This window comes from Rhamphochromis sp. 'chilingali' (genome assembly GCF_963969265.1).
Source record: "Rhamphochromis sp. 'chilingali' genome assembly, chromosome: 10".
Classification (NCBI taxonomy): Eukaryota; Metazoa; Chordata; class Actinopteri; order Cichliformes; family Cichlidae; genus Rhamphochromis; species Rhamphochromis sp. 'chilingali'.
The window spans coordinates 4,888,789-4,913,857 of NC_137937.1; the positions used below are offsets into that span (position 1 = coordinate 4,888,789).

The following is a 25,069-nucleotide window of genomic DNA, read 5'->3' on the forward strand; positions in this document are numbered from 1 at the left end:
CCATGTAGGACATCAGTAAGGCCTGTGGATACACTTCCCTCAAGGAACTGATCAATGAGAACTCTGACTACCTGCTTAATGACATATCACTCAACCTTCAGAGGCTCAGCCAGCATCCACAGGTAGTTATGAGGTGTTTTTGTTTTTAGCCCAAAATGGACACAGAAATGAGTGCTGGAGGGTTTACCCGATTTCCTTCTTTGTCTGCTTAAGCCTGTGCGTCCCTTTCAGTAAGTGATTTGAATCCACCTGACATTCAGAAGGTCGTGGTAGAGCATATCGTACGAAGGCAAGATGTCAAACACATCCAGTCCCAGGTTAGACTCCGTACCTTCTCCGGTAAGGTTCCCAGACCTAACAACAAAACTGATTATGACACGTGGCGCACACAAATTAACCTGCTCCAAAATGACCCCAGCATGTCCCCGCTGCAAATATCCAGAAAGATCCATGAGAGCCTGCTCCCACCAGCAGCTGATATAGTTAAAATGTGTGACTCACAGGTGCTATAGCGTACGGCCACAGCTTCACTCTGAGCTCCATCTCCATAGAGTGCAGACAGTGATATCTGATACTCCTTAAGACACAGGACAACAGTTTATTGAGATATTGTATTTTTTATTTCATAATATGTACTCCAACAACTCAATAGTTCTTCCCCACCTGCCTCAGGTCGCCTCCACTTAGGGAGATCCACTTAATGAGGTAAGAAACATCATCATCATCTGCAGCTTCCCAGCGCACCGTGATGTCACTGTCTGAGAAATTAGTTATCCTAAGGTCTGAAGGAGGAGGCACCTTCACTAGAAGAAAAGAATAATGTGTATGGGAATTTTTTAAAAATGGGAAAGCTACATCTTTATATCTTTCATTATTAATAACATTTACAGTACTGTGCAAAAGTCATGAGCCACACGCTAAAGTATTTCATTGGACATTATCTGTTTTTTCCAATCCTTTTTAATCCAGTTCTTGTACCTGACCATTTTCTGAGTAATGTTTTTTGTTTGTTTGTTTGTTTGTGTAAACACTTGTTTGTTTGTGTAAACACTTTGCACTGACCATTATTGGAGAATTAAAAAGCACCTAATTCAAGGAATATGTGTACACATAACAGAAAACTTGGGAAAGAACCAATTTGAAATCTTTAAGCACTTTGTTACTAGCGGCCTGTCACAAAAACACATTTTGTATAGTGTTTTTTTTTTATCTTGTTAATAAAATGTATACAAATGTGTGTGATTAATCACAATGTGTTAGTGTGTAATCACCCTGAGACATGCATGCCTGTCTGTAAGAGTCAGATCTAAAGCCACTTCTTTTTTTTTCTTTTTTTCTTTTTTTCTTGCCTGTCCCGTTTGGCTCTTTTGCCATCAGAATTGTTGTCTAAAGGCAAAGAAAGATGCCCAACTGATTTACTTTACCAAATTGACCATCCCAGCCTTGCCGTAATGGTCCATTTGATTCACCTTTTATTGTTTATTTTATTTTCACTTGCTGAATACGGGACAGACTTGACTGGGGGAAAGAAGGGGAGAAAGAAAGAGGGAAAGAGAAACAGCTGAGAAGAGGGACGGGGGAGAAGGGCAAAAAACAAAAACCAACAGAATGAGCAGAAAAAAAAAAGAAATAAAAAATGCATATATCGATCACCTGGATCACCTGCTGAGAAAGAAAAAAGAAAACAAGCAGAAGAGAACAAGAGTAATAGAATAAACAGCATCACAATGATATATGGGAATATGACAGTAAATACTAAATATTAAACATTATTGTGCAGCACATAAGATCAACAGAACACAGTGTGCTTTGAGGTAGGAGCCAAAAAGGGTGTAGTTTGTGGGTGTGATCACCCATGTGTACACCTGTGAGCATGGATGCGCTTGTTTTTTTTAAAAAGGTTCCTTCATGTAATGATCTGCTAGACGGTGTGGGGGGGGGGGGGCCACAGCCCCGTCCTCCAGGGCATGAAGCAGGTATGGAGGAGATCAAAACTCCAGACATCCAGAGGCGCCCAGAACACAAGAGACCAAGGAAGACCAACAGAGGGGCAGCCGCGCCACTGTCCCAGAAAGAGCTGAGGAGAGTCCCAGATGAGGGCTCACTCAGCAGCCGCGGAGCAGAAGCCAGGGGGAGTTGCAGTGACGCGCCCGTGAGCTCCGCCGGCAGCCAGCCGTGCCTGAGTGACCGAGCCCCAGGCCGAGAGGCCGGGGGCACCCCACCTCCGAAGTGGCCCGAGCGAGCCCCAGGCTCCAGGCCCCGATAAGCGGCCGCCAAGGAGTGAGCCGGTGTGTACCTGGACGCCCATCCCCGGACACAAAGAACCACCAACGCACCGATGTCTGAGGGAGTCCGCCACTGGCAGGGGAAGTGGTGGTAGGGGGAGATAGGCCTCCAAACCTTGGAGGGCCTGAGATGTCCCCAGAGAGGTGGCGCCTGACACCCAACCTGACATATAGACACAGAAATACAGGCACACACATATACAAACATCCATTCCCACCCTCATGCTCTCATATGCACTTACTCCACACTCAACCAACGTGGAGACAGACATAAAGAGACGCTGTACACACGAGCACACTCCCCAAGCGTACCCTACAAACCGGGTCTAGGTACCCTTGCCCCTGGAGGGGGAACTGCACCCAGACCCAGGTGATATTACCCTTTTCCCTGCGGTGGGGGGAGGCAGACCGCCCCGACTCCGCAGCAGCAGGGAGGCCCCACACTCCAGACCGCAGTCGGACGGCCAACTCCTCCTCCTAGCTCCCCCGCTCCAGCAGGTCGCAGAGAATGGGGGTGAGGGAAGACTCCAAACCTCCCTCCACCCGCTCATTGTAGTGTTGATGCATGTGTGTTCTAAGGTGCATTTAAAACCCAGGAGGGCATGGAGCTACCTGCCAGAGAGCAGCAGGTAAGCGCATGGTCCCTCCTGCTAGCCCTCAATGTCTACCGGTATGTGTATTTAACCTTGAGAGCACTTTGTTACTAGCGGCCTGTCACAAAAACACGTTTTGTATAGTGTTTTTTTATTATCTTGTTAATAAAATGTATACAAATGTGTGTGATTAATCACAATGTGTTAGTGTGTAATCACCCTGAGACATGCATGCCTGTCTGTAAGAGTCAGATCTAAAGCCACTTGTGATTTGGAGATGCAGCCTGCAGATTCTGTCCAGATTATCCCAGCTCTCTTCACTATATATCCAGGCTTCACTTATCAAATCTGTAAAATTCAAGGCTGGTCCTTAAAAGTTCCCAACAATGCAAAAACTGCATAGCCACACAAGTCCCAGCGTTTCCCACCGCAGCAGCTGTGAAACGAAAGAGGAGAAAGGATGAATGAGTGTTTGCTTATCGGCTCTCCGCTCTCCCCCAAGCTGGCGTTGTTCTTGGTAGCCATGACAACGGAGATAGTCCCAGCTTTGTAAATACAGGCCCCAACACCCCAAAAAAGAAAAGAAAAAAAAAGGATTGGGATTCCCTGCGCAGACCAGGAATCCCCCTAGCAGACTGAAGACACAGATAGGACCTGAACTCAGTGAGTGTGTTCGAGTCGAGGCTCGAACCAGGGCCTGTCTGTGCTTCAAGTTGCCAGGGGCCGGCAAGTGTTCTGCGCCACCTGCCCGCCGTGTAAGCTGTACAAATTTGCTATATTTGACTTCTCTGAATATAAATTATTTTTGAAAAGGAAAACTAATAATTTTAATGTGAGGCAAAACATGTATGGTGCTCGATAAAGATGACACGCCGACTCACTTCTTCTTCTTTCTTTTTTTTGCAAAGTTTGTTTTCATATTAAACCAGTGTCAGTGACGTCATTCTATGCGACTACCACAGTAAAGGAAAAGCCTGGATCTGTACATCTTTTTCTTTTATTTTTGTTGTCTAAAACACAAAAATCGCGAAACAGTCAGCTCACAAAGTTGCAGGTTGGTGGCAATTTGGCAGAACAGCCAATGACTTAAAACATTTAAGTGCATATATCTTGCCACAAGACATGTGCGCTAAGCTAAGTCGGCTAACTACACAGCTAATTTCATCAGGCTGCTAATGAAACATCTAAAATGACAGATGGTTAACTACACAACGGAAGTAACAGCATTACAATCACTTGATTTAATTACATTTTCCCCCCAAACTTTTGATCCAAATTAGCAAAGTACTGCAGCCATCTGAACCTTCTAGGTGTTACATGTTACAGTGTTCCACTCTGGCCAGCTTTGAAAATGGAAAACTCTTTGCGTGGTTTACTCGGTTCTGTAAATAAGGCTCCTTTCATTTGTGAGACTGTATTCCACAGCCAGTTGTCTTCTCTCCCCTTTGGTCCGCCCTTACAAGGTGAAGGTGCTGCCCACCCATGATACCAGCAAGGTGCGTGCAAGTGGATCCGGCCTTAACACCACTGGAGCGCCCACCTCTCTGCCAGTGAAGGTCACCATTGATGCCAAAGATGCAGGTGAGGGACTGCTGGCAGTGCAGATCACTGTGAGTGCATGAACGTGGACCACACAATAATGTATTCAAAGCATTGATATTTAGGTAACAGTTTTTGTTTTCTCCTGAAGGACCCAGAGGGGAAGCCCAAGAAGCAGATATCTGTGACAGCCATGATGGGACCTACCTGGTGTTTTATGTGCCAGACATGACTGACAGATACACCACTCTCATTAAGTACGGAGGAGACAAGATCCCTTATTCACCCTACTGAATCAGGGCTCTGCCCACCGGAGATGCCAGCAAGTGCACTGTCACTGAATGTTGTCCAGTGGCCAGGTAGGACTCACTTCCTTGGTTGCTTATACACTTTTAGTTTTCTTTGAAAAGGGCCCTTTAAGTCACTTGATCCATGACTTGAGCGAGCACTCTCCATTTGTTCATTTGATAGTTATTGTAGAAAAGATAAGAAATGATGCTTTAGTCTTTTTGTAAATTATAGTCAAACATACAATAAACTGAGGTATTCCCTTTGGTTAACAGAGCAATCCGATAATAAAAGTGGACAAAGCACATCGAGTTGCCACAAATATCTTTGTATATTACGCAGTGGGGCAAAAAATGAGGTGACCAAATACTTCTTTTCCACCATAATTTGCAAATCAGTTCTTTAAAACTCGGACAAGTTAGAGGTATACCTATGATGAAAATGACAGGCCTCTCTCATATTTTTAAGTGGGAGAACGTGCACAATTGGTGGCTGACTAAATACTTTTTTGCCCCACTGTATTTGATCCTGTCTCCCTCAATACTATTTAATATCTAAATGCTTGATTCAGCATATTATAACAAATGTGCTGTTGTAGCTACTGACAGTGAGTTTGATTCCATTTTTTCCATCTACCAAAGAGAAATAATATCTCTTAGTGGCAGGTGGATCACACGTTGATTCTAACACTTTGCATATGACTGGGTAGGATGAGCATTTTATAAGCGCTTGTGTGGTTTTTGTTTATTTAAGGAAATACATCAGTTTCCCTTGTATTTTAAATTTGAGTGAAGATCCTAAATTGGCCCCCACTCTTCACTTTGAGAAAAGGCTAATCTGTCTTATCCCCACATGAGCACAGTCAGATATAATACAGGCTTTCACTCAGGAGCAGGAAGGCTAAAGGCTGTTTAATGTTTGATCTAACTGTGTCAGACATTTGCGTTCTCACGTGCATGGACAATATCTTGAAAACTTCAGAGCTGCAGTGCATGTGTAAAAGTGGTTAGAAAGCAGTGCTTTAACACAGGTTTTGTCTCTTTGCGTAGCTGCTCGGTCCATCCAGACTCCCCTCGATATACAACAGTGATGCCAGCAACTCAAATACAAGCTCTCTCCAAGTGATTCCTTCATCATCAACATCTGCATCCATGATCCATTAGCTCAACAGCAACATCTGTCAGCTGTGCATCCAACTCGGGGGAATCGCCTGCTGTGCTCAGCCAGTGGGCCGCAATTTCTGTGCCTTGTTGATGGCCTCGCTGTATCCTGTGCTGGAGAAAGCTGGTGAGGAGACACTGCTGGTGAGCCAGGCGGCGCTGAGCTCCATGTAGGACATCAGTAAGGCCTGTGGATACACTTCCCTCAAGGAACTGATCAATGAGAACTCTGACTACCTGCTTAATGACATATCACTCAACCTTCAGAGGCTCAGCCAGCATCCACAGGTAGTTATGAGGTGTTTTTGTTTTTAGCCCAAAATGGACACAGAAATGAGTGCTGGAGGGTTTACCCGATTTCCTTCTTTGTCTGCTTAAGCCTGTGCGTCCCTTTCAGTAAGTGATTTGAATCCACCTGACATTCAGAAGGTCGTGGTAGAGCATATCGTACGAAGGCAAGATGTCAAACACATCCAGTCCCAGGTTAGACTCCGTACCTTCTCCGGTAAGGTTCCCAGACCTAACAACAAAACTGATTATGACACGTGGCGCACACAAATTAACCTGCTCCAAAATGACCCCAGCATGTCCCCGCTGCAAATATCCAGAAAGATCCATGAGAGCCTGCTCCCACCAGCAGCTGATATAGTTAAAATGTGTGACTCACAGGTGCTATAGCGTACGGCCACAGCTTCACTCTGAGCTCCATCTCCATAGAGTGCAGACAGTGATATCTGATACTCCTTAAGACACAGGACAACAGTTTATTGAGATATTGTATTTTTTATTTCATAATATGTACTCCAACAACTCAATAGTTCTTCCCCACCTGCCTCAGGTCGCCTCCACTTAGGGAGATCCACTTAATGAGGTAAGAAACATCATCATCATCTGCAGCTTCCCAGCGCACCGTGATGTCACTGTCTGAGAAATTAGTTATCCTAAGGTCTGAAGGAGGAGGCACCTTCACTAGAAGAAAAGAATAATGTGTATGGGAATTTTTTAAAAATGGGAAAGCTACATCTTTATATCTTTCATTATTAATAACATTTACAGTACTGTGCAAAAGTCATGAGCCACACGCTAAAGTATTTCATTGGACATTATCTGTTTTTTCCAATCCTTTTTAATCCAGTTCTTGTACCTGACCATTTTCTGAGTAATGTTTTTTGTTTGTTTGTTTGTTTGTGTAAACACTTGTTTGTTTGTGTAAACACTTTGCACTGACCATTATTGGAGAATTAAAAAGCACCTAATTCAAGGAATATGTGTACACATAACAGAAAACTTGGGAAAGAACCAATTTGAAATCTTTAAGCACTTTGTTACTAGCGGCCTGTCACAGAAACACATTTTGTATAGTGTTTTTTTTTTATCTTGTTAATAAAATGTATACAAATGTGTGTGATTAATCACAATGTGTTAGTGTGTAATCACCCTGAGACATGCATGCCTGTCTGTAAGAGTCAGATCTAAAGCCACTTCTTTTTTTTTTTCTTTTTTTCTTTTTTTCTTGCCTGTCCCGTTTGGCTCTTTTGTCATCAGAATTGTTGTCTAAAGGCAAAGAAAGATGCCCAACGGATTTACTTTACCAAATTGACCATCCCAGCCTTGCCGTAATGGTCCATTTGATTCACCTTTTATTGTTTATTTTATTTTCACTTGCTGAATACGGGACAGACTTGACTGGGGGAAAGAAGGGGAGAAAGAAAGAGGGAAAGAGAAACAGCTGAGAAGAGGGACGGGGGAGAAGGGCAAAAAACAAAAACCAACAGAATGAGCAGGAAAAAAAAAGAAATAAAAAATGCATATATCGATCACCTGGATCACCTGCTGAGAAAGAAAAAAGAAAACAAGCAGAAGAGAACAAGAGTAATAGAATAAACAGCATCACAATGATATATGGGAATATGACAGTAAATACTAAATATTAAACATTATTGTGCAGCACATAAGATCAACAGAACACAGTGTGCTTTGAGGTAGGAGCCAAAAAGGGTGTAGTTTGTGGGTGTGATCACCCATGTGTACACCTGTGAGCATGGATGCGCTTGTTTTTTTTAAAAAGGTTCCTTCATGTAATGATCTGCTAGACGGTGGGGGGGGGGGGGGGGGGGGGGGGCACAGCCCCGTCCTCCAGGGCATGAAGCAGGTATGGAGGAGATCAAAACTCCAGACATCCAGAGGCGCCCAGAACACAAGAGACCAAGGAAGACCAACAGAGGGGCAGCCGCGCCACTGTCCCAGAAAGAGCTGAGGAGAGTCCCAGATGAGGGCTCACTCAGCAGCCGCGGAGCAGAAGCCAGGGGGAGTTGCAGTGACGCGCCCGTGAGCTCCGCCGGCAGCCAGCCGTGCCTGAGTGACCGAGCCCCAGGCCGAGAGGCCGGGGGCACCCCACCTCCGAAGTGGCCCGAGCGAGCCCCAGGCTCCAGGCCCCGATAAGCGGCCGCCAAGGAGTGAGCCGGTGTGTACCTGGACGCCCATCCCCGGACACAAAGAACCACCAACGCACCGATGTCTGAGGGAGTCCGCCACTGGCAGGGGAAGTGGTGGTAGGGGGAGATAGGCCTCCAAACCTTGGAGGGCCTGAGATGTCCCCAGAGAGGTGGCGCCTGACACCCAACCTGACATATAGACCCAGAAATACAGGCACACACATATACAAACATCCATTCCCACCCTCATGCTCTCATATGCACTTACTCCACACTCAACCAACGTGGAGACAGACATAAAGAGACGCTGTACACACGAGCACACTCCCCAAGCGTACCCTACAAACCGGGTCTAGGTACCCTTGCCCCTGGAGGGGGAACTGCACCCAGACCCAGGTGATATTACCCTTTTCCCTGCGGTGGGGGGAGGCAGACCGCCCCGACTCCGCAGCAGCAGGGAGGCCCCACACTCCAGACCGCAGTCGGACGGCCAACTCCTCCTCCTAGCTCCCCCGCTCCAGCAGGTCGCAGAGAATGGGGGTGAGGGAAGACTCCAAACCTCCCTCCACCCGCTCATTGTAGTGTTGATGCATGTGTGTTCTAAGGTGCATTTAAAACCCAGGAGGGCATGGAGCTACCTGCCAGAGAGCAGCAGGTAAGCGCATGGTCCCTCCTGCTAGCCCTCAATGTCTACCGGTATGTGTATTTAACCTTGAGAGCACTTTGTTACTAGCGGCCTGTCACAAAAACACATTTTGTATAGTGTTTTTTTATTATCTTGTTAATAAAATGTATACAAATGTGTGTGATTAATCACAATGTGTTAGTGTGTAATCACCCTGAGACATGCATGCCTGTCTGTAAGAGTCAGATCTAAAGCCACTTGTGATTTGGAGATGCAGCCTGCAGATTCTGTCCAGATTATCCCAGCTCTCTTCACTATATATCCAGGCTTCACTTATCAAATCTGTAAAATTCAAGGCTGGTCCTTAAAAGTTCCCAACAATGCAAAAACTGCATAGCCACACAAGTCCCAGCGTTTCCCACCGCAGCAGCTGTGAAACGAAAGAGGAGAAAGGATGAATGAGTGTTTGCTTATCGGCTCTCCGCTCTCCCCCAAGCTGGCGTTGTTCTTGGTAGCCATGACAACGGAGATAGTCCCAGCTTTGTAAATACAGGCCCCAACACCCCAAAAAAGAAAAGAAAAAAAAAAAGGATTGGGATTCCCTGCGCAGCCCAGGAATCCCCCTAGCAGACTGAAGACACAGATAGGACCTGAACTCAGTGAGTGTGTTCGAGTCGAGGCTCGAACCAGGGCCTGTCTGTGCTTCAAGTTGCCAGGGGCCGGCAAGTGTTCTGCGCCACCTGCCCGCCGTGGAAGCCGTACAAATTTGCTATATTTGACTTCTCTGAATATAAATTATTTTTGAAAAGGAAAACTAATAATTTTAATGTGAGGCAAAACATGTATGGTGCTCGATAAAGATGACACGCCGACTCACTTCTTCTTCTTTCTTTTTTTTGCAAAGTTTGTTTTCATATTAAACCAGTGTCAGTGACGTCATTCTATGAGACTACCACAGTAAAGGAAAAGCCTGGATCTGTACATCTTTTTCTTTTATTTTTGTTGTCTAAAACACAAAAATCGCGAAACAGTCAGCTCACAAAGTTGCAGGTTGGTGGCAATTTGGCAGAACAGCCAATGACTTAAAACATTTAAGTGCATATATCTTGCCACAAGACATGTGCGCTAAGCTAAGTCGGCTAACTACACAGCTAATTTCATCAGGCTGCTAATGAAACATCTAAAATGACAGATGGTTAACTACACAACGGAAGTAACAGCATTACAATCACTTGATTTAATTACATTTTCCCCCCAAACTTTTGATCCAAATTAGCAAAGTACTGCAGCCATCTGAACCTTCTAGGTGTTACATGTTACAGTGTTCCACTCTGGCCAGCTTTGAAAATGGAAAACTCTTTGCGTGGTTTACTCGGTTCTGTAAATAAGGCTCCTTTCATTTGTGAGACTGTATTCCACAGCCAGTTGTCTTCTCTCCCCTTTGGTCCGCCCTTACAAGGTGAAGGTGCTGCCCACCCATGATACCAGCAAGGTGCGTGCAAGTGGATCCGGCCTTAACACCACTGGAGCGCCCACCTCTCTGCCAGTGAAGGTCACCATTGATGCCAAAGATGCAGGTGAGGGACTGCTGGCAGTGCAGATCACTGTGAGTGCATGAACGTGGACCACACAATAATGTATTCAAAGCATTGATATTTAGGTAACAGTTTTTGTTTTCTCCTGAAGGACCCAGAGGGGAAGCCCAAGAAGCAGATATCTGTGACAGCCATGATGGGACCTACCTGGTGTTTTATGTGCCAGACATGACTGACAGATACACCACTCTCATTAAGTACGGAGGAGACAAGATCCCTTATTCACCCTACTGAATCAGGGCTCTGCCCACCGGAGATGCCAGCAAGTGCACTGTCACTGAATGTTGTCCAGTGGCCAGGTAGGACTCACTTCCTTGGTTGCTTATACACTTTTAGTTTTCTTTGAAAAGGGCCCTTTAAGTCACTTGATCCATGACTTGAGCGAGCACTCTCCATTTGTTCATTTGATAGTTATTGTAGAAAAGATAAGAAATGATGCTTTAGTCTTTTTGTAAATTATAGTCAAACATACAATAAACTGAGGTATTCCCTTTGGTTAACAGAGCAATCCGATAATAAAAGTGGACAAAGCACATCGAGTTGCCACAAATATCTTTGTATATTACGCAGTGGGGCAAAAAATGAGGTGACCAAATACTTCTTTTCCACCATAATTTGCAAATCAGTTCTTTAAAACTCGGACAAGTTAGAGGTATACCTATGATGAAAATGACAGGCCTCTCTCATATTTTTAAGTGGGAGAACGTGCACAATTGGTGGCTGACTAAATACTTTTTTGCCCCACTGTATTTGATCCTGTCTCCCTCAATACTATTTAATATCTAAATGCTTGATTCATCATATTATAACAAATGTGCTGTTGTAGCTACTGACAGTGAGTTTGATTCCATTTTTTCCATCTACCAAAGAGAAATAATATCTCTTAGTGGCAGGTGGATCACACGTTGATTCTAACACTTTGCATATGACTGGGTAGGATGAGCATTTTATAAGCGCTTGTGTGGTTTTTGTTTATTTAAGGAAATGCATCAGTTTCCCTTGTATTTTAAATTTGAGTGAAGATCCTAAATTGGCCCCCACTCTTCACTTTGAGAAAAGGCTAATCTGTCTTATCCCCACATGAGCACAGTCAGATATAATACAGGCTTTCACTCAGGAGCAGGAAGGCTAAAGGCTGTTTAATGTTTGATCTAACTGTGTCAGACATTTGCGTTCTCACGTGCATGGACAATATCTTGAAAACTTCAGAGCTGCAGTGCATGTGTAAAAGTGGTTAGAAAGCAGTGCTTTAACACAGGTTTTGTCTCTTTGCGTAGCTGCTCGGTCCATCCAGACTCCCCTCGATATACAACAGTGATGCCAGCAACTCAAATACAAGCTCTCTCCAAGTGATTCCTTCATCATCAACATCTGCATCCATGATCCATTAGCTCAACAGCAACATCTGTCAGCTGTGCATCCAACTCGGGGGAATCGCCTGCTGTGCTCAGCCAGTGGGCCGCAATTTCTGTGCCTTGTTGATGGCCTCGCTGTATCCTGTGCTGGAGAAAGCTGGTGAGGAGACACTGCTGGTGAGCCAGGCGGCGCTGAGCTCCATGTAGGACATCAGTAAGGCCTGTGGATACACTTCCCTCAAGGAACTGATCAATGAGAACTCTGACTACCTGCTTAATGACATATCACTCAACCTTCAGAGGCTCAGCCAGCATCCACAGGTAGTTATGAGGTGTTTTTGTTTTTAGCCCAAAATGGACACAGAAATGAGTGCTGGAGGGTTTACCCGATTTCCTTCTTTGTCTGCTTAAGCCTGTGCGTCCCTTTCAGTAAGTGATTTGAATCCACCTGACATTCAGAAGGTCGTGGTAGAGCATATCGTACGAAGGCAAGATGTCAAACACATCCAGTCCCAGGTTAGACTCCGTACCTTCTCCGGTAAGGTTCCCAGACCTAACAACAAAACTGATTATGACACGTGGCGCACACAAATTAACCTGCTCCAAAATGACCCCAGCATGTCCCCGCTGCAAATATCCAGAAAGATCCATGAGAGCCTGCTCCCACCAGCAGCTGATATAGTTAAAATGTGTGACTCACAGGTGCTATAGCGTACGGCCACAGCTTCACTCTGAGCTCCATCTCCATAGAGTGCAGACAGTGATATCTGATACTCCTTAAGACACAGGACAACAGTTTATTGAGATATTGTATTTTTTATTTCATAATATGTACTCCAACAACTCAATAGTTCTTCCCCACCTGCCTCAGGTCGCCTCCACTTAGGGAGATCCACTTAATGAGGTAAGAAACATCATCATCATCTGCAGCTTCCCAGCGCACCGTGATGTCACTGTCTGAGAAATTAGTTATCCTAAGGTCTGAAGGAGGAGGCACCTTCACTAGAAGAAAAGAATAATGTGTATGGGAATTTTTTAAAAATGGGAAAGCTACATCTTTATATCTTTCATTATTAATAACATTTACAGTACTGTGCAAAAGTCATGAGCCACACGCTAAAGTATTTCATTGGACATTATCTGTTTTTTCCAATCCTTTTTAATCCAGTTCTTGTACCTGACCATTTTCTGAGTAATGTTTTTTGTTTGTTTGTTTGTGTAAACACTTGTTTGTTTGTTTGTTTGTGTAAACACTTTGCACTGACCATTATTGGAGAATTAAAAAGCACCTAATTCAAGGAATATGTGTACACATAACAGAAAACTTGGGAAAGAACCAATTTGAAATCTTTAAGCACTTTGTTACTAGCGGCCTGTCACAAAAACACATTTTGTATAGTGTTTTTTTATTATCTTGTTAATAAAATGTATACAAATGTGTGTGATTAATCACAATGTGTTAGTGTGTAATCACCCTGAGACATGCATGCCTGTCTGTAAGAGTCAGATCTAAAGCCACTTGTGATTTGGAGATGCAGCCTGCAGATTCTGTCCAGATTATCCCAGCTCTCTTCACTATATATCCAGGCTTCACTTATCAAATCTGTAAAATTCAAGGCTGGTCCTTAAAAGTTCCCAACAATGCAAAAACTGCATAGCCACACAAGTCCCAGCGTTTCCCACCGCAGCAGCTGTGAAACGAAAGAGGAGAAAGGATGAATGAGTGTTTGCTTATCGGCTCTCCGCTCTCCCCCAAGCTGGCGTTGTTCTTGGTAGCCATGACAACGGAGATAGTCCCAGCTTTGTAAATACAGGCCCCAACACCCCAAAAAAGAAAAGAAAAAAAAAGGATTGGGATTCCCTGCGCAGACCAGGAATCCCCCTAGCAGACTGAAGACACAGATAGGACCTGAACTCAGTGAGTGTGTTCGAGTCGAGGCTCGAACCAGGGCCTGTCTGTGCTTCAAGTTGCCAGGGGCCGGCAAGTGTTCTGCGCCACCTGCCCGCCGTGGAAGCTGTACAAATTTGCTATATTTGACTTCTCTGAATATAAATTATTTTTGAAAAGGAAAACTAATAATTTTAATGTGAGGCAAAACATGTATGGTGCTCGATAAAGATGACACGCCGACTCACTTCTTCTTCTTTCTTTTTTTTGCAAAGTTTGTTTTCATATTAAACCAGTGTCAGTGACGTCATTCTATGCGACTACCACAGTAGGACGATCTGATTTCCTCGTGTCAGCATTGTTCCCACATCATCATAATTAATGTTGTTCCAGGTTCAACATTGCAAGTGACCAATCACCTTCTTGTGACGTCATTCCTTTGCAACTTCGAAATACCCGCCTTCGATTATTTCGAAATACAAGTGAAGAAGCGAAAAACCGCCGCCTGTCCGCCGAATTTGAAGTCAATTCGCCTGTCCGCCGAATTTGAAGTCAATTTAGGATACTTTCCTTTAATAAACGGTAAGCATTATACATATGTTCCTCACTTGGCTTGCTGTTTGTTTGCTAGCGATAGGCTACTTGACAACAGCATTAGCTAACCAGTGTTCTCTAGACCAGCGTTCCCCAACTTTTTGGGTGTTTCGTGGCCCGGGGGTTGGGTCAGGCAAAATTGCAGTAGCTTCCCTGATCATTTTACAAACATAAGTGAAGAGAATCTGGACTAAAAGGCCTAGACTTATGGTTGTGTGCTGAATCTATGAATCAAACTATCACCTGGAAACATAATTAACTGGTCCATAGCTGTGAAACTGGACATGAGTTCTTGATTCTATGGAGATTAACAGTAATCCAGAAATTTACAAATTTGTCCTGGTACATCGCGTAAATGTTGTCCCAGGGACATCGCGTAAATGTTGTCCCTGGGACATTGTGTAAATGTTGTCCCTGGGACATCATGTAGAATTTGCCCTGGGACATCGTGTAGATGTTGTCCCTGGGACATCGTGTAAATGTTGTCCCTGGGACATCGTGTAATTGTTGTCCCTGGGACATCGTGTAGATGTTGTCCCTGGGACATCGTGTAAATGTTGTCCCAGGGACATCGTGTAGATGTTGTCCCTGGGACATCGTGTGATAGCTTGTAAATAATGGAATGAAAATTATTGATTGTTATTAACTTGTGAAAAAGAAGTGTAACAAATCCACATGTTATGTTCTTACACCCTTACAGAAACTGTGACTCCTTCACAATGTCAGGTAAATGTCAACTCATGTTGAATAATCAACCAATCAAGCCTTTTATTATCACATGCAATGTTACACGTACAACTGCAATGAAAATTTCACCCCCTTCTGACCATACATATATTGCTTAAACATCACATTGGGAAGACAGGTCGGAAACAGTTAGGAAGGTCAGAAAACAATTTAATTAATAGATGAGGGGAGAGGAGGAGAAAAAAGAACTACAACCAGACAAAGCTCCTAGAAGACTGAAATGGATGATGGTTGCAGCATGCAAAAAGAAAATGATATCTGTTGACTACAGCATATGCTTTCTCACAGATTACCTTGTGGGAGTAGCTGGACCAAACTCTATTGGTATTTCAAGTTTGAAATCCCTGTTTGACCAGACTAACATTTCAGATGAGGTACCTCTTGACATAAAAATCCTTTTATGTTGTCATAAAACTAATGTTAAATTCTGCTTTAAATACACTTTATTGTACAATTTACTTAATGAATCGTATTCCTTAGTTCTGTTTTTATTTATATGTATTTATTTATTTGTTTTATAAGGTAATAGATGGCCTAATCTATTTGCAGTGTGAGGTATGTTGAAAAGCTTGTTTGATCATAATGACATAGCATGTTTACGTTTTTTGTAATGTATTTGAAAACATAGGTGTATTTATGTTATTTTTATAGAATTTCCCTCACATTTATCCAATACCAAGCCAAATCACTGGAAAAATTTTGGATGGGTCCACAAGAGCACAAAGTGCATACTTTTTGAAGGTATGACTTGGACTGTGGTAACTATGTTCTTATCACAAAGGGTTTATAAGTTGCCACTATAAACAAACAGCATTTTCCAAAATTGAAGCCTTGTCAGAAGAACCTGAAAAATACCTTTCTGAAACCTTTTCTGTGTAAAGACTTGTTCAAAAGCAATGCACACAGATTAAAACATTTCTGTCTTGGCCAACTGATAAAGAACACCAAAAATTGAGTGGTGCGTGTTGAGTCTGTGGTCTTGATTTGTTTTGTACACACTATAGAAATTAATTAATGTAAACCAAAAATGACACTTTCTATATGTTTGTGTATCTGCAGAATTAATTACAAGTCTCACCTGACAAGCTTTTGCAGTTTTGCAGTGTCATTCTTGACAGAAAAACATACTTGTCACATTATTTTTATTTCCAGAAAAACATCTTTCAGATGTATGAGAAATTGATTGGAGCCTGTCTGGAAAACGGCAGCCACTGGACCTTGTTTGTAAGTTGCACAGATTTTGCACTCTCTCTAGTGCATGATACTTTTCAGTGTCCCTCATTAGGAAAGCTCAAGGCCCAAGCCTACCATATCCATCTTTTTACAAAACAGTTTTGTGACATACCCAAGAGGACCATAGTCTATATGAATTCATTTGGCGAGTCGGAGGTCAGAAAAAGTGCGGTGTTGAAAAACTGGAGGTAATTAATTAACATATTTAACATAACATATTTAATTTAATTGAAATCATTACCGAACGTGGTTATTGATTTCTCTATATGCTTTTTATTTGTAATAACTGCGATCTCTCAGCTCATTTGCTTCAGCAAGAGGCTGCGCTGGAGAGTGGACCTTGTCACATGTGAGCCACCCACATCAACAGGATGGGAACTCATGTGGAGTGCATGTCATAATGGTACTGAAAACTATAGCTTTAACCTATATAAGTAATGTTTACATTTTTGCCTATTCAGTTTTTAAAGCCTTAGAGGCAGGATGGTAAAATCTCAATTTTTTTTGTAGATTGAACCATTTCAGCAGTAATGCTTTGCTTTGGTTGCTCTGTTTTTTTTTTTTTCTCGGGGGGGTGGGGGGGTTAAAAACAAACAAACATTTCTTTGTTAATCTAATTCTTTTTGTTCTTTTTTTTTTTTTTCTTCTTCGTCAATTATTAGTTTGCCCAATCTCTCATTGACGGTAAAACACAAGTGGAGGAGTACAACACTGAAATCACAAAGCTCAGGTCCCGACTTTGCCGCTACTTATTTTCCTCAATAGGTAAAGATAAAATTAGCTGCCTTCTTTTTCTCTAACATTGGAAAATGTAACTTGTACTTAAACAAATTATATTTTGCAGATCGAACTAGGAAGTGCAGTCAGTGCTGGTGTGTGATTGCAGCCAAAGACCGGGTACACTATGACATGTCCTTAGCCATATAGATTGTTTATTTAATGGACTTTGTTCATTTGTTTTTTGTTCGTTTATTTCTTCTTCTTTTTTTTTTTTTTTTAATTCACAGGTGCAGTGCCAGAAATGTGGTGCATACAAGCACATGCGTTGTTCAAAGTCTGTTTGTGGCATCTGTATCTTCTGTGAGAGTAAGTCACAATATAACTAAACAATGTCCAAAAATGTTTAAAGTGAAATTTTTTTTCGTAATTTTGCCTTTGCACACCAGGACTGTGTAATTAAAGTGGACGTTTCAAGATCCAGTTTTTACACAAAACTATTTTAGACATAACTGTGTCGTATTGTGGGGATTTCTCTTCACAATTAAATTGATATAGTGCTGTTTATATCATTCTTCTTTATGTAACAGCACAGTGCAGCACAGCAGAGGGAAAGGAGTTGTGCAGCATAGTGGGTGGCTATACAGGAGGAGCAATAGAAGTAGCCAGTGAAGAATGTCATCAGGGAAAGCATCAGGCAGCGAATGACAAAGGAAAAGTTCCTAAGGGAGAGAACATCTGCAGCAAATCGACAAGTAACAGTGAGATAGGAAGACTGACAGTCAGAGATGAAGGTACACAGACTGAAAGAGATGAAGGTACACAGACTGAAGACAACGAAAAAGAAGCAGAAGTATACGGCACAAGTCTGAGTACAGATAATGCTGCTGCTGATGATGTTGACAGGATCGATGCAGATGCAGAATTCCAAACTGATTCAGAAGGAACTAGTACAGTTTACAGAGTGCATGGTCGCTTATCTGTACCAAGCTCAAAAAAGAAAACCTACACAATAACAGAAGACGAGATCAAGCGCAGAATCAATGCAGAGAACATGTCAGTTCATGTTTTCAGAGGTTTGATTGGGGTAGGTATACATTTCGTGATTTTGATGTCACCTGAAATAAATCCGGGTTACTCGTATCAATGAAGTGACAATGTGGCTGGAAATTGTGCATTTGCTGCAACATATACACAATTACACCATGTAAACAAAAGCATTTAACTTTGTGCGCGTGTGTGTGTCTCTCTCTGCTCTTTTGGTGTTTGCACTTTTTCTTTTTTAGGGCCGTAAAGCCAAACTGCCCGCAATGATTCTTGACAGGCCTAAGAAGGCCAAAACTAAAGTAACAGTGTTTAGTGTTCTGAGTGAAGAGGAGGCTGGGGAGCTAGCCCTCGGGTTTGCCGGAAGATTGGCCTGCGATGTCACAACAGACATGGTCTGTAAAGGCATCGACCATTCAAGTGCTGATATGACAAAGTAAGTTAGTAAAACAATATGAAAGTTGTATCTTTTTTGGTATTATTTGTCATTTCCCCGTATTTGGGTTATTGGTGTAACATTGTTAATCTTACTTTCTAATAACAGACAGACTCTTCTCAAAATCCAACACAATCTTAAACATGAGCTGACTGATTCCTCAACCTTCAGTTTGCTGACACACACCTTTGGCCCCGCTGCACTGGATTCTGTCATTTCATTCCTGTGTGAAAAACTTGATCTTGTTTCTTAAATAATGAAACCTTTTGTGACTTTTGTTTGTTCTGTAAATCAGAATCTTGAAAATTGTTCATTGTTGTTCTAAGTTTGTGTTAACTATTTGGAAAAATGATTGGTTCCTAATCCAAACAGCATAATGACTGTTCTAACACATATCTTAAAAATGCTACAAAGAAAGAAAATTATCACATATGTTTCAATATGAATGTAATTGTGTCACACTCGGTTTGTAGTAGCTTTCCTGTTTTATTTTGAGTTTTGGTATGTTTACACTGTTATTTTTATTTCCCGTGTGTTCGTCTTCCCTTATTAGTTTTACTGTATTTAATTAGTCTGATTTAATAACTTATAATTATTTACTTTCCAGTGTGTATATATGCTCCTCGTTTGGATTATTGTTTGTTTGAGTTCTGCCTGTCTTTTCTATTAAAGATTTGGACTTTTGGACTATTAGTGGACCTCGTAGGTTTTTATTCTGTTCAATTGGTAATTGACTGGGTTTAATTTAGTGGCCTGGAAAACAGGCCGGAGGGGTCTGGTCATTTTAACCCCCTAAGACCCGAAATCTTCCATGGCATGCATTTTTAATTTCTCTTTGATATTTGGGCCGATTGGAACCCGATGAATGTAAAAAGAAAGAATTACCAGGTTTTGTTTTTTTTACCTAATTTTTGTTTCTGAGAAAAATGAGAGCCACATATGAGGACATTAATTTGAAATTTCGATAGAACAGTTGCAGTATAATGTCCTCATAACTGTATATCAGGCACTTGTTGATCAAGATTTAGTATTTTGGTCTAAATAACCCAAAATGTGATGTCCACATGTGTGGACGCCAGGCTGGAGTAAAGTGTTAGAGCTATTTATACCTAGGTAAACTTTTATACACTGGTTTTTACCTGTCTTGTTTCAGAAAGGTTTAAAAGGGTAATGTCCACAGTTTATTTGTTTATTTATTTGTTTGAATTCAACATATTTTATTAAAGTAATTGAGCTTGAACACAGAAAAAACTGAATCAAATAATCATAAAATCAAATCACTTGCACTATACTGAAGTCTAATCTACTCTGAGCTAATGCCGGTTTCCAACACTAATGATCGGGTGAAGGAGAGAGATGAGGGTGTGCACGGCCACTGGTGCTCTTATCCCTGTTCTTTGTGATACAATCCAACAGGAAAGCAGTCAAACCCTTGGACATTAGCCAAGTTAACGTTCACAAATATATACACACAGAGGAACTCTGAGCCCCAATGTCAGCATTAGCACAAACATGCCACTTCATACCAAATCTCAGTGTGAGGTCAGGTGTTAGTCTCATTCCATTATTCTGGCTATATTTTCTTACTCATTACTATTAAACTTATACTTAAGACTAACTATTAACAAAATCACACCCCAATAACTCTGTTATTACACTTTGTATTTAATCATAAAAAGGCTGGATGTTGAAACCTTTTACTTCTATTTTGTATGAGCCAGGATTCTCAACAGCTGATACTCTATGTCCAAAAAGTGACAGGTATCGTTTTATGGAGCAAAAAACTTAAGAGCGCATATTTTATAAATAATACCAACAATTACAAATGCAGACCTTTAATAGTAATAAGTACTCCTTTATTTATAATGCATAGCAATATAAAAATAGTAACATATGAAAATATTACAATGGGCACAGATGAATTTGTATCAAAAACAGCAACCAAGCCAAAGTAATGAATAACACACATAAATAACAACTGCTTGAGAGACCAAACAATTTCTTTTCATCTGTTCCTTGGCAGAAAGTTAAGACAGCTATTCAGCTTTAGGTTTCAATAAACAGAAGTAATGGATGCAGTCCCTTTGAAATGTCACACAAAAGTCTACTTGTGCATATACTTAGCTTTAACTCTTCTCTTTTTTGTTTTGTATTCCAAAAGGTTTTCATTTTCTCCAGAGGATGTCTCTCTTTCAGTGGTTATCGACTGTTCACATTCATTTTCACAGACTGTTGGAATGTCGATGCTGGCCGAACGTTTCTTGCTAGAATACAATGGCCTAATTTTGCGTGCATTATCTGTCGTCTTTATTTCGTACTGGCATATACTTTTGCCTACTTGTTTTGTTTTTAAGACATTTGTATGCAGTTCATCTATCATTGGAGTAATACCCTCTGGAATGAATGCCCACTGTTTAACTGTGTCTAAAACAGCATTTAGTTTTCCAACTGCATCTTCTGTGCATTTTTTGTCTGTGCTTTCAACTACAGGAGTGTCATTCAAAGTTGATAGAGGACTTTTCAGAGAGTTTTTCATTTGTTTAAAATGGCTACAAGCAACCTTCAGGCAAGCACATGTGTTATAGTGAGAGAACGTACAACAAGTGCACTGAAGTGTTGCAGCCGATGCAAAAAAAACACAGATTTCCAAACAAACTTGGCATTTTTATCACTTTCAAGTCCTCACAGTGTACAAAGTAATGCCTTTCTTTCACTGCAATTCTTGCCAAGGTAGAAATGTCTGTTTCCATGTTTGGATAGATGTCATTGTCAGCCTCTGCTAATTTTGCAAGTAACACTAGATGCTTGCAAAGAAGTCCTCGTAAGCCATATGTACAGTTGCAGTAGGACTCAACAGGGCAGACATCATACACCATGTCTTCTCTTGACTCAGATGGGACTTGATATGCATTAACTCCATGGCTGTTCTTGACTGTAATTTTAAGAGCCCAACCACTTTCCATCAGTCTTGAAGCAGAGTCTGAAACTTGAGACAAGGTGTCAGCAAACCTGTTTTTCATGCGGCCCACATCTTGCAGGGTTTTTATGACTGACAAGTAGTCGTCGGCCTTCCCTAGGAGCACTTCAATCAGATCATCCAGACGCCTATTCTTGTAGCCAGATAAAAACTGGTATTTCAGGCGGTGGAAAAATCTGAAAAACAGTTATTTGAAATGATTAGTAACTGTAATTGAAGGAATTTAAAGTTTTAATCAAGACTGTATTATTTTTTTAAAAATTGGAATACCTATTGCACACGTCTTTTATAAAGGAATGCTCTGTGCCGGTTTAGCTGATTTAGGCAAATCCACCTACTCTGTTTTTTGTTGTGATAACATAAAAAACGCTGCTAGAATTTAAAGGATTTGCCTAAAACCTGTTCTGGCAATGACATGACGAACCTACTCAGTTTAGCCTCTTGGATTAAAGCATAATATCTTTTTTTCAGCAATACAATTGAATGAGGTCAAAATAATAAATCATACCTTTCAATCACATTGTTTGTTTCAGAACGAGCGTGACTGAAGCGACGGCCGTAGTCACACCACATGTGGCCAATGCCTTCCCAGTGCTTCTGAAAATACTGGCACACCAAAGGGTATTGCTTAAATGTCTGGCAGAACTCTGCTGATGTGGCTTTAAAGTCGTCCTCCTAAGAGAATTGGATGCAACAGAATATATTTCAATCCATTTAACAGACCTATTGAAATCTTTAATATTATGTATTGAAGCCCTTTTCCTTTTATTGAATAACATTAAGAATTTTAAGTTATTAATAATATGTCGTGTTTTTGTATTAAGAAGCAATTATTTCTTCCCTTACAATGGCTAAGAAGGAACACTAAACCTATAAGCATATTTGGTTTCAGCATCTGTCTGTGAAAGAATCCCACTCACAAGTTCTACTGCACAGTGGGTGACACAATGATGGTCTGCACAGCTTAAGTACTTGTTTTGATAAGCAAGATAAGAAGCCAGTTTTAGAAATTGTTTCAAAAATCTATTTTGTATCTCTCTGTAACTTTTTTTAGCAACTGAAAGTTATTATGCTCTTAGTGTAATCAAGAAATCAAAATGTGAAATAGACAAATTACACTTACAGATGTGCAAGCTTTCAGCTTACAAAAGAAAGAAATGATTTCATTTCTCTTTTGGGTGTTAGAAAGCCCATGGACCCCGGACTCTGATTTTGAAAGCCATCGATTAACAGCCTGTGAATGTAAGAGAAAAAAAGTTAATCTGGAGAGAGAGACAGAGGAGCAGCTGTACAAAAAGCATAAAAGAAAGCTGACGTCCAAAAATAACTTTGTCACTCACTGGACAAGAGGACCTGTGCATTACAGAAATCAACCAGGCAAACATATTTTTAAATGTCAAAAAGAGCTTTGGGAAGCAGCCACCAGAAGATGAGTGCACTGTGGTCTTAAATGGATGGAAATAGTCACTCAACATTTTATCCCTTTATATTCATTAACCTGAGTAGGTGAATATCACAATGAGGCAAATCATGACAACAGGACCCTGTTGTAAAAATGTGTTTCAGGTGCATCTTAGACAACGTGAAAAGAAAACAATGTGGTTTACCTGCAAGACATGGTACCAGCATAGAAGGATAGCTGACTCTGGAAAAACCTTCTGCAAAGCATTTATTTCCGCAAAGTCTTTGTCAACCATAAATGCTCTACAGAAAAAAAGAAAACACTAAATGAGATTAAACAGTATGAAAATGTTTTTGCTATCTCAAAGCACCACTTCAATGCCAAATTAAACATTTCAACTCACAAGTAGATATATAAAATACTGCATACAGCCTATAGGAATAACTTTAACAACTGGAAAGGAAAGTTTTTTGCAGCCCATGCTGCAGCTATAGCATTAGATTCTGGCATGTTATAACTTTTTTGAAAAGGAATTATTTCAAAATCAATAGCTGTCAATGTATTATTTACCTCGGGGAAGTTGGGAAATGCTCACAAACTATTCCAAGAACAGTTTCCAGGGTTTTCTGACTTTCGTTGCTGACAATAGCATAGGCCACAGGGACTCCATGCCCATGATCATCTCTTACAACAAGTGTGAATAAGGGAAATGAATACTGGTTAACGCAGTGCGTGGTGTCAACAAATACTAACTGTTTTGCATAGTTCTCCATGTTTGATTTCATTACAGGTGTCTGCAAAACAATCATTAGTTCTTGGTCAGATGTGTATGGTTGATAGAAGAGAACATGTTCTTGATGTTTTCCATTAAGTAAGGTATGTACACTTTGACTGTCTCCACAGTTAAAGTGCTTCTTCCTCATCATGCAGGTTCTAACACTGTCAATGTCACGTGGTGTGACAAAATGCTCTCTGTTGTGAAGATCTCTGTGTCCATGTTCTTTGGCCCATTTATGACATTCGGTTAGTATGATGGCTGGCTTAGTTCCAAGGGAAAGCAGTTCCTCAATCTTCCTCCTCAAATCACTGGAAATATTGTTGAAATGTGCGTCTTTTGGGTCCGAAGGATCATGCCCATCATGCTTATCATATGTACGCTGCACGATGACTGTGTGGTCTTTCCAACATTTGAGTACTTTAAATGAAACATAGGCCTTACAGCCCACTGCTCTGTAGCTGTTTCGACTTTTTTTCCCAGCTCTGATGCAGTTGAATTTGTAATAGTCTCTTTTCCTGTCTTTACCTGAGGCAACATTTAAACATTTATAATGTCCATGAAGGGTTAATGAGTTCAATTTTTCTAACACAACACTGAATGGGTCCTCCTGGCATTGTGACACATGCACACAAAGTTGTGTGTCTTTTCCAGTTCTTTTTTTTTCGTCATTCAGAACACTTCTTCTAATTATGTCGTCCATTTCTGGTGGAAAAATAACGAAGGTTTAATTAGTCAATATTCATTAATTCATTTTAACTTGTTGTGGGGTTTTTTGCAATACAATGTAAATATTAAATATAATATTTTAAAAAATATATATATAAAATAATATAAAACAAACAGGGGCTAAAAGAAGCTAAACTTTCATATGGTATGTCTCTGGCAACTTTAACATGATGTCCCAGGGACAACATCTACACGATGTCCCAGGGCAACTTCTACACGATGTCCCAGGGACAACATTTACGCGATGTACCAGGACAAATTTGTAAATTTCTGGATTACTGTTAATCTCCATAGAATCAAGAACTCATGTCCAGTTTCACAGCTATGGACCAGTTAATTATGTTTCCAGGTGATAGTTTGATTCATAGATTCAGCACACAACCATAAGTCTAGGCCTTTTAGTCCAGATTCTCTTCACTTATGTTTGTAAAATGATCAGGGAAGCTACTGCAATTTTGCCTGACCCAACCCCCGGGCCACGAAACACCCAAAAAGTTGGGGGACGCTGGTCTAGAGAACACTGGTTAGCTAATGCTGTCGTCAAGTAGCCTATCGCTAGCAAACAAACAGCAAGCCAAGTGAGGAACATATGTATAATGCTTACCGTTTATTAAAGGAAAGTATCCTAAATTGACTTCAAATTCGGCGGACA

The 25,069-nt window shown here is 41.3% G+C and overlaps 2 protein-coding genes across 7 annotated transcripts; one reads left to right on the forward strand and one right to left on the reverse strand.

The window, feature by feature from the left end:
• Nucleotides 1–14,221: 14,221 nt before the first annotated feature.
• LOC308404740 (uncharacterized protein) lies at nt 14,222–18,871 on the forward strand. Of its 5 annotated transcripts, none has more exons than XM_080894905.1 (13): nt 14,222–14,345; nt 15,058–15,083; nt 15,393–15,478; nt 15,627–15,659; nt 15,756–15,845; nt 16,257–16,328; nt 16,437–16,525; nt 16,638–16,740; nt 17,000–17,102; nt 17,182–17,234; nt 17,345–17,423; nt 18,341–18,534; nt 18,643–18,871. In XM_080894905.1, the coding sequence occupies exons 2-12, from the start codon at nt 15,077–15,079 to the stop codon at nt 18,346–18,348; spliced, it is 723 nt and encodes a 240-aa protein (XP_080751031.1). In that variant the 5' UTR covers nt 14,222–14,345; nt 15,058–15,076; the 3' UTR covers nt 18,349–18,534; nt 18,643–18,871. The 5 variants fall into 5 exon arrangements, 3 of the variants coding, with proteins under 3 accessions (XP_080751031.1, XP_080751030.1, XP_080751032.1); XR_013973187.1 differs by having other exon boundaries at nt 14,231–14,345; nt 16,652–16,740; nt 17,000–17,067; XR_013973188.1 differs by having other exon boundaries at nt 14,235–14,345; nt 17,000–17,067.
• A 1,520-nt stretch (nt 18,872–20,391) lies between these two features.
• LOC308404507 (uncharacterized protein) lies at nt 20,392–25,068 on the reverse strand. Of its 2 annotated transcripts, XM_080894580.1 has the most exons (5): nt 25,022–25,068; nt 23,119–23,215; nt 22,635–22,745; nt 22,020–22,186; nt 20,392–21,687 (listed from the first exon to the last, which is right to left on the reverse strand). In XM_080894580.1, exons 2-5 carry the CDS (start codon nt 23,206–23,208, stop codon nt 21,114–21,116), a joined length of 942 nt encoding a protein of 313 aa, XP_080750706.1. In that variant the 5' UTR covers nt 23,209–23,215; nt 25,022–25,068; the 3' UTR covers nt 20,392–21,113. The 2 variants fall into 2 exon arrangements, with proteins under 2 accessions (XP_080750706.1, XP_080750705.1); XM_080894579.1 differs by lacking the exon at nt 25,022–25,068 and having other exon boundaries at nt 23,119–23,451.
• Between the last annotated feature and the right edge of the window lies 1 nt (nt 25,069).

What these genes read in the sequence shown, in the direction of transcription:
- LOC308404507 (XM_080894580.1), bottom strand. Translation starts at nt 23,208, where the DNA reads ATGGTTGACAAAGACTTTGCGGAAATAAATGCTTTGCAGAAGGTTTTT. An exon ending in GCTGGTACCATGTCTTGCAG is followed by an intron (nt 22,746 to 23,118) that starts GTAAACCACATT and finishes TTACATTCACAG; the next exon opens with GCTGTTAATCGATGGCTTTC. An exon ending in AGCTGAAAGCTTGCACATCT is followed by an intron (nt 22,187 to 22,634) that starts GTAAGTGTAATT and finishes CAATTCTCTTAG; the next exon opens with GAGGACGACTTTAAAGCCAC.
- LOC308404740 (XM_080894904.1), top strand. Translation starts at nt 15,266, where the DNA reads ATGAGGGGAGAGGAGGAGAAAAAAGAACTACAACCAGACAAAGCTCCT. An exon ending in AGACTAACATTTCAGATGAG is followed by an intron (nt 15,479 to 15,626) that starts GTACCTCTTGAC and finishes TTGTTTTATAAG; the next exon opens with GTAATAGATGGCCTAATCTA. An exon ending in GTGGAGTGCATGTCATAATG is followed by an intron (nt 16,741 to 16,999) that starts GTACTGAAAACT and finishes GTCAATTATTAG; the next exon opens with TTTGCCCAATCTCTCATTGA.